This window comes from Rhizoctonia solani, chromosome 1 (assembly GCF_016906535.1).
Source record: "Rhizoctonia solani chromosome 1, complete sequence".
Classification (NCBI taxonomy): domain Eukaryota; kingdom Fungi; phylum Basidiomycota; class Agaricomycetes; order Cantharellales; family Ceratobasidiaceae; genus Rhizoctonia; species Rhizoctonia solani.
In genome coordinates this window covers 1,410,941-1,424,486 of record NC_057370.1, presented here as the reverse complement: position 1 = coordinate 1,424,486, position 13,546 = coordinate 1,410,941, and the positions used below count along the sequence as shown (strand labels likewise).

General features: G+C 48.5%; 3 protein-coding genes across 3 annotated transcripts; 1 reads left to right on the top strand and 2 right to left on the bottom strand.

Moving 5' to 3' along the window:
• Nucleotides 1-415: 415 nt before the first annotated feature.
• On the top strand, nt 416-4,258 carry RhiXN_03950 (sulfate anion transporter; the record flags this gene model as incomplete). Its single annotated transcript, XM_043323767.1, has 13 exons — nt 416-602; nt 1,130-1,248; nt 1,316-1,457; nt 1,510-1,634; nt 1,688-1,775; nt 1,832-1,944; nt 1,999-2,294; nt 2,353-2,447; nt 2,500-2,811; nt 2,873-3,094; nt 3,151-3,303; nt 3,360-3,707; nt 3,771-4,258. 13 exons carry the CDS (start codon nt 416-418, stop codon nt 4,256-4,258), a joined length of 2,688 nt encoding a protein of 895 aa, XP_043176186.1.
• A 4,763-nt stretch (nt 4,259-9,021) lies between these two features.
• Nucleotides 9,022-10,029, bottom strand: RhiXN_03949 (helix loop helix DNA-binding domain protein; the record flags this gene model as incomplete). The annotated part of the gene is made up of 3 exons (XM_043323766.1): nt 9,022-9,243; nt 9,306-9,640; nt 9,708-10,029. 3 exons carry the CDS (start codon nt 10,027-10,029, stop codon nt 9,022-9,024), a joined length of 879 nt encoding a protein of 292 aa, XP_043176185.1.
• An 811-nt stretch (nt 10,030-10,840) lies between these two features.
• Nucleotides 10,841-13,543, bottom strand: RhiXN_03948 (Up-regulated during septation protein; the record flags this gene model as incomplete). The annotated part of the gene is made up of 4 exons (XM_043323765.1): nt 10,841-11,204; nt 11,290-11,837; nt 11,894-12,967; nt 13,067-13,543. 4 exons carry the CDS (start codon nt 13,541-13,543, stop codon nt 10,841-10,843), a joined length of 2,463 nt encoding a protein of 820 aa, XP_043176184.1.
• Nucleotides 13,544-13,546: the final 3 nt, after the last annotated feature.

Here is a 13,546-nt window from a genome sequence, read left to right as displayed (position 1 = left end):
AGTAAGGACCTTTCAAAACTAAATAAGTTGCTTATGCGACATTTCCAGCTGGGCGATGAAGCTATTCTTAGCAATCTGCGAAGCTTCTATGAACGGATGCTTGCGAATATGTGCCACTTGCGCTAGTTACATGCCTGTGAGATAACGCTATAATGCTTGTTATTTAGGATAAAGGATGCAAACGTACACCGCAGTGATATTGGATAATCGTTCACGAATCACACTTATCGTGTTAAAAAGGCACCATTGCCTCTTTTAGCAGTTGTTTTCAAGCGCACCTCAATGTCATAACGAAGTCGTCGCTGGAAGGGAGGGAAGAGCACAAGGCTCATGTAGATAGTTCGTGTCGAAGATAGCCCATAAGTGACCATTAGGTGCCGCTTTGCGCGTCTATCAATAGGCAGTTCGGCCGCGCATGCGCTTGAAATCCATCTCGCCACTGGTTGAATTTGCTTTCGATTTCCGAATAACTTCTTCTTTCGCATGTGTAGTCGAGGACAAGATGATCGCCAAGTCAACGGGACCCCAAGGAACACTCCCCAATAAGCCGATCGGAGAAGCTGGCTTGAGGAGGGCAGCTTATGCTTCTTTAATTATCTTGAGTATGTATGCCCATATTGTGATGAGTATTCTACACTCGTGGGTTGCATCTTTCAACCTTTCGTTCTACGACTTTCATGCTGTAATCCCACCACTCTTATAGCTACCCTATAGGCATAGTGTGAGCCGAAAGACCTACGAGATCTCAAAAACCTGAGACTGATATGAACAATCACCTTATTCGATTGGCTGAAAGGACCAATCATGATCGTTCCACGCTGACAAGCTCGCTGTGGAAGTTTCATTATCGGCACGTGATTGAATGAACACCTTGCGTGCTCAGGTTCAGCGATTGCGCGATTCAGACATCATACGTAGCAAAATAATCGGACTCCAAAACACTGGTCAGAGCTCCCAATGATATATAGAGCTACGACAGCATACCGCATTGAACAACTCCGGTGATTCCGTCTAGACTTATCGGTCATCCCTCGCCTGACAGGCTCCCAACGCTTGGTCCTTCGCTGCGTCAGTGAATAACCTCAACTCGGCGCATAACTTCCCAAAAAGTTTGATTTTATTGTGCAAGCCAGTGGGAGGATTGCGTGCTCGAATCCCACCCCTCGAAAGAAGGCACAATCTTCCCGGGCCGTGCCTGCTCTGAACATTCCCCTGCCGTATCGCGCCTTAGTTTGCGATAATCTTGGCGTCTGCCCCTTGTTAAATTTGGCGGAAGCCATAACTAGGAACTGAGCTTACTCCACGATCATCCTAGACGGTGCTAACCTCTTCGTATTACCCGGCGATTGCACACAAAGCCCACGAACACGCCATCCTTACCCGCTCCAAGCTTCGGACTCTCGGATTTGGGCATATCTTCCGAGATCGCATAAGAGAGCCCGTGTTCTCGATCTTCTGTCCGCCAGTGCACCCCTTCCTCCCGCACTTCGCTGTTATTCACTATCTCAGATATGGCTGAAGGACTGAAGAGGCTAGGCAAGAGGATTGTTGGCTACCCTGACCGACCAATTCCTCATACCATCTCCACTCGAGACTATCTTCAACAGGCCAAAACAACCAATGTAAAACAAGGTGTATGTATGCATATAACATCATCGTGAATGGCCCCTCTGACACCGAGCTATAGGTAATCGACTATCTTACAAGTCTATTCCCTTTCTTCCAATGGATCACACGATACAATCTTGGTTGGGCAACAGGTGACCTTATTGCGGGTACGTTCTTATCTTAGCTCCGTGCGCATTTTCAAGTCGTACTGACATATCTTCAGGCCTCACTGTCGGCTTAGTTTTAGTTCCACAGAGTATGTCTTACGCCAAGATTGCAACTCTGACTCCCGAATATGGCCTCTACGCATCTTTTGTCGGGGTATTCATATACTGCGTATGTATTAAAGTATGACAATAAGACTCGTGAGTTAACTGAAGATTGGAATAGTTTTTCGCAACATCGAAGGATGTGTCTATTGGCCCTGTCGCTGTCATGTCCCTTCAGGTTGCCAACGTTATCAAGCATGTTCAAAACTCACATCCCAACCTTTATACCGGCCCTGAAATTGCAGTTGCTCTGGCTTTCATTTGTGGTTTCATCGTGCTCGGAATTGGGCTCCTTCGAATTGGGCGTATTGTTGAATTTATCCCAGCACCTGCAGTGAGCGGGTTCATGACCGGCAGTGCTATCAGCATCGTGGCCGGTCAGGTTCCTGGGCTGTTCGGTATCAACGGTCGCTTCGAGTGAGTTGATATTACAACTGTTTGACTATGCTACCATGTTCTAATCATCTATCAATAGCACTCGTGCGGCAACTTACAAGGTCATTATTAACACGTTAAAGAATTTAAAGCACTCGACCAAGGATGCCGCATTTGGTGTAACTGGACTATTTGGTGCGTCAATTATGACATGGCTCCATAACTTATGACCTAAGTATTATCATAGCATTATACGCCATCAAATACGTGTTCATGTATCTGACCAAACGCTTCCCAAATCGCGAGCGTTTGTTCTTCTTCATTTCGATTGCACGTAATGCCTTCGTGATTATCGTCCTTACGCTCGCAGCCTACTTGTATGCGCACCCTCGAAAGGATGCCAAAGGCAACTATCCCATTTCCGTCCTCAAGACTGTTCCACGCGGATTCAAGCATGTCGGCCAGCCCCGTATTGACGCTGGAATTATTTCAGCGCTTGGCTCCCAGATCCCGGTGTCGACAATTATTCTGCTTCTTGAACACATCGCCATCTCCAAGTGTACGTGTGAAATTAGCAGCTTGTGCGGGTAGACGAATTGACCGGACTATGTCAATTGTAGCATTCGGGCGTCTCAATGGCTACAAGATTAACCCCAATCAGGAGTTGATCGCAATCGGCGTTACTAACACCATCGGCACGCTGTTCGCCGCCTACCCTGCTACCGGCTCGTTTTCTCGCTCAGCGCTGAAGAGCAAGTCAGGTGTACGCACCCCTGCTGCTGGATGGATCACCGGCATCACTGTCATTGTTGCACTTTATGGTCTTACCGACGCATTCTTCTGTAAGTCCGTCGTTATTTGGCGGTTGCCACCCACTAACCACACATGCTTTGCCTAGGGATCCCCAACGCCGGACTGTCAGCTATTATTATTCACGCTGTCGCAGATCTAGTCGCATCACCTGCACAGGCATTCATGTTTTGGCGCGTAGCACCCCTGGAGTATATCATTTGGTTGGCTGCAGTTCTAGTTACAATATTCTCCTCCATCGGTACGTTTATTCCGTTAGCACGAAATCCACGCACGCTCATTAAATTCTCGGTATAGAGAATGGAATCTACACTTCAATTATTGCATCTGTTGCATTGCTTCTTATCCGCATTGCTGTCCCCAAGGGGCAGTTCCTTGGCCGTGTGACAGTCCACTCCGAATCTGAAGACAAACGTTCCCGTGACGTTTATGTTCCGTTGTCGATTAACGGTGGCATCATGAATCCCCATGTTAAGGTCGAGGCTCCATCGAACGGAGTGATCATTTATCGCCTGGAGGAGTCCATCACGTTCCCCAACTCATCCAGCGTCAACTCTGCGTTGGTAGATTATGCTAAGGAAAACACGAAGCGTGGAAAGGATATGACGAATGTACCGCTGAGCGAGCGACCTTGGAATGATCCTGGTATGTCCCCCAACCGAAATAAATCAGCACAACCGTTTTGGCTGAAACCACAATCCTTTTCAGGTCCACGACGAGGAGCGCAGGTTGATGCTGCCGCTGCTGATGCAAGCAAACCTATCCTCCGCGCTGTAGTGCTAGACTTTTCAGCCGTAGCTCACATCGATACGACTGGTGTCCAGAATTTGATGGACACTCGCAAGGAGCTGGAGCGATGGGCAGATCGACCTATCGAGTTCCATTTCGCATCGATCCTATCGCCTTGGATTCGGCGTGCACTGGTCGCTGGAGGGTTCGGTGTTGAGGAGCATGGGCGAGTCATTCCACATGAAATTGCCCCGGTTGTTCCGCCACCCCAGGGACAATACACCGGTCCGAATGACGAGTTCGCCATCACCGCATCCAATAATAGAGCCAGTAAGGATGATGTAGAAGACTTGAAGAGCGCTTCAAGCTCCATGACGGAGTTCGAAGCCGCAATCGTTAGCCGTTCGACTCCTTACTTTCATCTCGATCTGAACTCTGCAGTGCGCGCTGCAGAGAGCTTTGCTTAATTAATTGTCACGAGTTTCACGGACTTCCCTATGTTGAAAAATGCTTGTATGTGGTTCTATAATGTCAAAACTTGCTATCACCTTATTGGGAGGTGAATGAGCAAGACCCATCAGAGTTGGTGTAGAATAAGCTAATTAGATCAAACAGACTTCAGCTTAACCAAGAGAAGCGAAGCTACGGACTTATAGTATGATCGAGAAACTGGATGATGAATTCAACGGCCACAAATAACTGTGCATATAATCACGTGGTGAGCAGTTAGCCTTGTTCGCTTGTAGCTCTTTAAATATGAGTCCAAAAAATATAGTCACGTGACCCGGGTCCCCCCCCCCAAATTAATGCTTTGGGTCATTTTTTGCCGAAAACTAGACAACGTTATAATATGTATTTGCATCTATAAATTGTGATGCTTTAATAATGTTCCGAAATGAATCCCAGAGATTTGGGCTTATATAACATATAGCCTTGTTACTGCATGATCACCAATTGCAAGTATAGGTACCCAACTATTTGAAGAGTTTACCCACCGCATTCTAATGAATTTTTGTTAGCGAGTCTTTATGTAACTCTTCGTCTCACGCTGATAGAGTTGTGTTTTTTGCCATTGGTTTCCACACAGCATGTCCCATGCCAAAATCTCTACCCTGAGCCCTGAGTATAGCCCGTATGCACCTTTCCTAGAGTTTTTTCTTTCAACACTATATAAGTGCATGCTTACCTTGGCCAATAAATTCTAGATCAAGCAGCACAAGCAGTTCTTCGCGATGTCCAAGTACGCTGTCTCACTGTCTCGGCCCCGTTGCTTCAAGTCATTAACATCGTCAGGTGCGTCCAGAATTCGGATTAGGAGATTCCCACCGGACGTGTGATAGTAATCTCACCGGCCCTTATTTGTGGTAAGAATGCGTCCGGCGTTTGGTTGTTCTGAATTGGCTGGTTGGTAGAGTTCATCGGGATATCGATACCGGCAGTTAGCGGCTTTATGACAGGGGTGCGATCCGCATCGTGGCTGGTCAGATGCCCGGTCTATTCGGCATTGCTGGTGATTTCAAGTGGGTTATCAAGGTTCAATATGACGAGAATGTATGTTCATTTAGAGATTCTTTAATACATCAATGATAAACTTGTGGGTTTCCATGAATGTATTATATTGAAATTTATCATGCGGTCTACTAGGGTGTCATGTTAGGTGCAGTCAGATTGCTGAGTGAGAAAACCACACATTCTCAATATCGTCTACGCTTTAGTAGAGTACTAACTAACCTTGCATTCAACTAAGTTTTTTTTTATATATCTCACCAAATTCTTTCTACATCGCAGGCTTTTGTTCTTCTTTACCACCTGCCTGTATGCGTATCTCCGAATGAGTGCCAAATACGCCTATCCCGTTTCCATCCGAGTACCCAAGACCGTCCCACGTGAATTAGAGCGTGTCAAACAAGTCTGTATTGATGCTAGGATCATTCTAACATTTGGCTTCGATATGACGGTGTTGACAATCATTTTACTTCTCGAACATATTGCTATCACCAACACTGCGTGGAGCCTTGGATTTTTAGATTGTCAAAACAACCGTAAAATGATGCCACTTCGGCGTTTTTCGTTTGTTATGGATTAGCTAATCATAATGCATACATTTTTCCAATGTAAAACAATGCAAAAATGACTGCACAACAACGGCGGAATGAACAGAGCGTGGGAATATAAGCCACAAGTGAATCTTGCCCTTAACCCCCACCTAATGTCCCATCACAGCAATCACAAAAACCAACTGAATTTTGAGAAAGATGGTATAGTGGTCAACTGCAATTGGAACGCTAACAAGCTATCTGGTAGCTGGCCAATAAGAAAATTTACTTCCAATGTACGTGCGCTTCTTGCAGATGGTCGCCGCAGGACTGACGCTCATTGAACTATCAAACGTGACATTGATACGGGACTGAGGGGAAAAGTCTACAGATTCTAGGTAGACCTTACATATTATGCTCATGCAATTGCATGAAACAGTTTGAATGGTTTGGGTCAGGTCAGTTCAATCTATCTGCTCCAGGTCCTCCCAAGTTGTATTCAATCTAGATCCCGTAGCGCTTGCATACAGCACTAAGAACTCCAGGTCCAACCATAACCTCTTGCATGCCTGCAGGCCCATGACAATCCGCCCATCCTTCAACAATTCTCCCCCCTTCTTCGCAACTATCTCAGATATCATCACAGCCTCACCCTGATTGCCAGGATTGACTCACTGAGGTGATATGTAAACAAATAAGATCGCCTCAATGCTTTTATTGCGAGGCTCTGCTTGTTTCGTATGGACGGACATCAATCCTAAGGTACAGTGTCCTTGCTAACGTATGGCCATATGCAATGGCTACGAAAAATCAGCACATAAGTTTGTAAAGCGTAGGCGGTGGAAATTATGCTGTAGAACAAGTGTGATTCACTCGGAAAATGGATGTATTAAAGCTTTAAATATATTGTATATGATTTTTCTCAAGTAATTTGATCGTGATTCATGAAGCATCGTAACAATCCCTAATCCATTTTTGGAAAGTACCTGGCATATATACTACCTTAAGCGCCAGAGTCTCACGTTTTACACCTCAAAAACGAGCGCAGAAGGGAGTCATTCGCGGTCGTTTTTCAACTTTTGCAAATTCACGAGAACAAGCGTAAAACGACTGCAAAACCGGTCGTTTTTCGATCGTTTTCACATTGTAAAAACTCGGCGCTCCACGCAGTGCAAGTACGAATTGGGCACTTATTCAATAAGGGCCATCTGTTGACTTGGCCACCGAAATTGCATCATTCATTCACTTGAATGGCTACGACATCAGTCGAAAGCCAGAACCCATCGCAATCGGCATTGCCAACGTTATCAGTACCCTGTTCTCCGCCTACCCCGCTACTGGCTCATTATCTTGCTCCACATTAAAGAGGGATTTAGCCATCCGTGCCCCTAGTAGGGCTGCTCCTGGGTGTGTCACTGGTATCACCGTTGCCGTTGCGCTTTATGGTGTCATCAATAGGGTTTAACGTGGTTCGAATTCCATTACGTTGCGAACCACAGCTTTAGCCGTACACGTCCAACACAGGATTCCCAGTAACCTGAGATATCCTCCGGTCCTGTACAGTACATACAAAATAGACGCCGAATACGCGATATTCCAATAGATAACCATGTTGTTCTGGGCAGGAGCCGTGTTACTAGTACGGCAAGATTGCCTCCTGGTTTCAAGGAAGGAGACTCTATTTGAGTTTGTATCTTGTACCCAAAACGATCTTGTGATCAGGAATATTATGAACCAAGACGGACTTTCCTTGGGTGAGATTCATGGATGCGCATAGAATGGCCTAAAATCAGCGTGCTTCCGTCAGGTCACTCCCCGCGTCCAGAGTGAGACACTCCAATTCGCGACTCGCCAAGCCATGCGACTGGTACAGTCTGCAGGTCTAATTACGACATTATCTTCTGCTTGTATGTTCGTTCGTTTCTAATAGCATTTGCGCGCCCGTTTGGCGAGATTATTCAAACCTATAGAGGATAGGATCCATGTCTCGATTGTTATCTCTATTGCCCTACTCCTTATTTGTATTGCCCTTCCAGGAGTCCAGTGCTTTGGTCGAGTTGATACTCTCGGATAGCAAAAAATGGATAATCTTGAAATGTCTATGTTCGACTATCGATGGGCGGCGAAGATATCACGAATCGACATTGTCAAGATCGAGGCTCTGACCAATGACGCGGTCGCCTATCACCTGGAAGGGCCCATCCACATTCCCTGACTCGCCCTGAATCAATTCTGGGCTGGGATATTTTGTCAAGCGTGTCGAGGATACGATAACCGTACTATACCACTGAGCGAGCGACCTTGGAACAATTCTGTGGTAAGTTCGCTTCCACACGTGCTTGGGGCCATGATCATTTGACTGATGAAGCGACCGTGCAGGTCCACAACCTGGGCTGGTCCAAGTCCACACCACTAATGCTAAACCTATTTTGTAGCACTGTGCGTAGTATTGGGCTTCTCTGCGCTAGCGAGAGTCGGGGTGGTGGGCGCCCCAGAACTTGATGAACACTGGCATGAGAACTAAGGAAATGGGTAGACATGCCGGTCTAGTTGCCACTTTACATCGATTCTATCGCCTTGGATTCCGACGTACGTTGGTCACCGGTGGGCTCGGAACTGGGGAAGAGGGGGTCAGCAATATTCCCCACGAAATAGCTCCGGTCGTTCTCCCGCCACAGGGTGAGTATACCGGTCCGAACCGTGAGTACATGATCGCGACAATCAGCCCTGTCTCTTCCGGCGGAAAGAGGCAATAGAAACGAGATTTGGGGGAGAAGACGAGTTCTTCACCGAGTTCTGAAAGCGCGCTCGAAGCTCCGATCGTCAGTCGGTCGAGCCCCATACCTCTATTTAGATTTGAATTCTGCGGTACGAGCTGCCGGAACTTTTGCATAAAGCTGCATGGGATAGAAACGAGGATTTTCCTGATTGATTGATCGATCATCAGTCCTATATGCATGCATGGGTAAATTTTGTGTTTGTATATATTAATACTAGTTTGATTACAACGAAGATGTGTTAATAAAACAGTCGAATCGAGACCAATGGTCCATAAGTAGTACAATTTGACAGATCAAAGACATAAAAATTACAAGCTGTGTGAGGGGCTAAGCAATGATCCAGAACAAACCTGATATAGAAGGAAGGAAGACTGAGGATCAGAGTTGATCCGCCCAAAACTAGACTAACAATTATTATTGGGGCTGGGTATTAGGTGACCGATTAGGGCCAGAATTATAGGGGCGGACACCCTCGAGGCGTTCGATTTCAATACGAAGCGCATCGACATCTTGTTGCAGCCACTTGCAAAACTCGACTGCACGGAAGAGCATACCACTCTTTCCTTTCCCCATCTTTTTAGCTTTCCCATTCTTTCCCGACCCACGGGCTCGCCCTGGCCTACCAGTGTACCCAAACTGTTTCCAAGCGAAATACATTAACCCCACGGTGCTCCGTTTCGTAAAGTGGGTGTACGTACCTCGCTAGCCATGACCGCAGCCTGAGCCTTCTTCTCGGGAGATGCGAGTTCGGCCAGTTTGAGCGAGACGTCTCCGGGCGAGAGCAGCATCGCAAGTGTCTCGTATCCTTCCTTGATCGCATTCCTTCGTTTCTGCTCCGACATGATGTGGTTTAGCCGTTTTTGGGGCTGAGTGAGAAGTGGTTTGGGAGTCCGTGAGTTCGTCGGTGTTGATGCGCCAGGAGTTAACAAGCCGCCGCTGACAAGCCCTTCATCCGGCGATGTTCGTATGGACAACGAAGGGGGTGGTGAGTGGTGAGCAACACCAAACGGAACAAGTGCAGATTGGCGTTGAGCTGGATGGGAGCAGTGAGGAAACGGTTAGCACATAGTGGAGCAGCAAAGTAAACCTTATACCCTCACCGAAAAACGGGTCAACATCCATCGCGATCTGTGGTGCCTCTGGGCCGGCGGCAACTGCGGAAGGCATACTCGTGCCTGAGTCAAAGGCAGGCATACCCGCCCCGACCGATTCATCCAAGTCCCAGTCAAAGGCATCTAGAAATCCGAATATATTCGATTCCTCAGCGGAAGACAAGAGTGCGTTGCTCATTGCGTGTTGTTGTTGCTGCTGCTGTTGCTGTGGGTGGAAGTGCGGAGGAGCAGGCCGGGGTCGGGCGTATACTTGGCCGGATGTATTCGGATAGTAATAGTGACGATGACCAAGTGGACGATGATGCTGCATAATAATGTAATAATCGGCACTGGGGAATAACACGGCCTACCTTGCTTCGTACGACCAATCCATTTTGTACATTCCGGCTCGACCCCGTCCGACATTGCCGATTAATGCCTATACTATTTTCACGAGCCTCAAGGTTCTTCAACCTAGAAAAAAAACTTTTTCGGTAAATCGTGTCGTATTAAGGATCAGATGAAATACAAAAGTGTTCCACGCGATCATGCGTGGCTTTGATCGAAGAACAGGTTTCGATTGGGGGCGATCTGGCGCTCGCTTGTCATGCACTTGGCTCTTAATGGTCGACTGAAACTGAGGGAATTACCATACGCTGCGAGATCGGGGCCTTGTGCATGAGATACGCGAGGGTTCCCCAATGCGTATCTCCGAGTTCGTACGGTCAGTTGGCTCCAAATCCGACCATGGCGATGCTAATCTGCTCTGACGACGGGTCGAAATGATATCACGACCGGCCAGAATGCAACAACAAATGGAATGTCGATCATCAATATCGCAACCGAAATCAAGGAATCAGGATTAGTTGCAAGGAACAGCAAGTGTGACATATAGTGTACATTGCGACGAACCAACACGACACAACGGGAAATGTAGTGCACGACGAGATAAACGAAGCAAACCAACAGAGAGGGAAGAAAACAGAAAAACATAGATACACCCCAAACGTCAACTCCAGCCCACCCACATCCCTGAAACGATCCGCAACCCCCCCCCCCCACCACGTGGTTTATCTCTCGAGACTCGGTAATCAGCAAAAGACGAGGTGGAGCTCGCGCCGATGTGTCCGTCAGGACCGAGATTACTTGGACTGCAACGCCCTAATCTGATTACGGAGATTGGTATTCTCGGTTTGCATCGCATTCAGCTCATCCAAGAGCGCGATCCTCTGACTCTGCTCCGCCCCTCGCACACGATCCAACTCGGCCTCTAGTTCATCGCTCTTCTTCTTCAACGCGGCAGCTTCGGTTTCTAATTTCGCACGGGCGGCAACGACAGATGTGGAACTCTCGTTGGCAAGCGAAAGTGCGCTCGCAGAGAGGGTGTTGTTTGCTTCTGTGAGATTAGCACATACTTCGGCTTGACGAGCTGCATCGATCTCGAGCTGCGCTTTGATTTCCAAGAGTTCTTCGTATCCAGCTTGGATTTGTTCCAATTCTTCTATCCTACGAGTCCAGAAACCCATGATTAGCAACCGAACTTCTGACCGAAAGACGTCCAGGTGAACGGAAAACACTTCTGGAAACTCACAAAGCAGTCTGTCTCGAAGCCATCGTATTGTTCCTCTCTTCGAGGGTTTGCACTTGGTCCTGATACGTCTTGAGACTGATCGTACTCTCTTGCGCGAGCTTCTGCGCCTTTTCGGCATTCGTTTTCAAAAGCTCGTGGGTGGTCGCAAATTTGATCAGCCGCTCGATGATCGCGCGGTCATCGGCCACAAGCGCACGGACTTTGGCGTTGAACGCGTCGATAGAGAACTTTCCGGGTGGAGGGGGAGATAAGAAGGGCCCGTTGGGGTCGTAGAGCTGGCGCAGGCTCTTGATGTCCGCGTCCGAGATAAGGGGAGGTGCGTTGGCTGGCCGAAGTGTGCGCGGTGAGCCCAGTACGTGTGGTGCAAGCGGGTCTCGGTTCTGCTGCGTGTTCGAGAGCTTGGCGGCCCGTCCTTCTGCAGAAGGTAAAATGGCCCAAAGGGCGATAAGCACCGACATGATCTGATTCAATTCGGCACTCGTAGTTTGGATATTGGCCATACCGGAACTTTCCGATCGAGAAAGTTCCACAATACGATCTGTTTGTTCCTGGTACCACCGAGAAAGTCAACATCAGAAAGTGTGTTAATTTGGAAAGGACTGACCATCATCTGGCGCTCTAGCGTTGCTATTTGGCGCAGCGATTCCTGGGTATCCTGTCGACTCTCGTCCAATTGCGCGAGCATCTTTTCTTTGGCTTGCTTCGCATCCTGCGACTCGCTCTCGGCTTCACGTTTTGCCTTTTCCAGACCCTTTCTAGTCTCATCCAGGAATTCGATGTGGGAGCCGATGGCTGCTACCATGTTCGCAACCGAAAACACACCCGACTCGCCCTCGGCCGAAGCGAATTGCTGCATGTTGATTCGGTGTGTGCGAACGATACCCCGGATGGCTTTACGCGCTCCTTCAAGTTCTGCCTCGACTTCAGTTGCGGATGCTCCCCCTGCTTTCCCACCCTGTCGTTCGGCAGCATTGAGCTTGTCTTGAAGTTCCTCAATCTCCTTGTCCCGCTGCGCCACGTCCTCAAGCAGCTCCTCCCTCTCCTTTTCCCACGCCTGGCTCTTGCTAGTGAGCTTCCCAATTTGACTACGCAGCTCAGCCACCTGCTCCTCGGCCTGTTGGATATCCAATGCTGCACGCGTCTCGGCCTCTGCCTTTTCGAGTTTAAGCAGCCCAAGGTCGCGTGATAGTTCGGTTGCGCGTTTAGTAGCTGCCTTGGCCGTCTCTTCCGCCTGTTTCATGCGTAGGATGTCTTGTGGCGACGGACCGGCACGCATAGGCATCGGGGGACCTCCAGTCGACTCGGCGTGCCCAGCAAAGAAATGAGCACCATCGAATTTACTCAAGCTCGTCCTCGAACTATCCGTCGGACTCATCGTACTGCTTGGCGGAACCGAAAGGCTCTCGTCCGTCTTGCGGAGCGCGGCGCTGAGAACGCCAGCACGATGTTCGAGCAACTTGCGTTGGACCTCGGCGTGCCGCGTTTGGATCTGCATATGGTCCGCCTGGGCCGCTTCGAGTCGCTGGATAGCCTCTTCGAGCTGCTCTTGTGTCTGTTTCGATGCCGACTTGTTCGTTGCGTTGAGCGTGGTTAGAGATCGCGCCGCGTCTCGCATCTTGGTTTCCAGCGCGAGTTTTTTGGTAGACGAGGCGAACCGGGATTGTAATAACGCGTCTTCCTGTAGTACATATCATCATTAGCCAGGTTCGAATATTGATTTTTTCAGTTCCAAAAAAAAGACAAAAACATAAACAAAACATGTTAATAAAGTACACACCTTTTTAAGCTCCTCGACTTGTTCGGCGCTCAAAATCTCCGAAGTACGACTATCCATAACTGCCTCACTCGCCAACAAACTCATAAGCAAATCATCTTTGGATTGCTGCGTAGACTTGGTCTTTGCCTTTGCCTTGGTGTTGACTACGGGCCGAGGAGGGGGAGAGACCACCGCCGAGCTCTTGCTGGATGACCGAGGCGGCCGTTGTCGAATTGTACTATCGTCGACACCTGTGGGTGTAGTCGGACTCCGTATCCCGTTGGTCAGTGCTTTACCATCGATCACGGCTGGGTTGATCGGAGGCACTATTGGTGACTGTTGTTGCTGTTGTTGCTGCTGCTGAGGGGGTAATGGTTGTTGCTGAGGAGGCACCGGCTGCTGTGGTCCAGGCTCGGGCTGCGTAGGCACGATAGGAGACAAAGGCTCCTTGTCTTTATCCTTTCCTCCCAGCCCAAGCCGTCTCGCAAACCCGTTCATCGA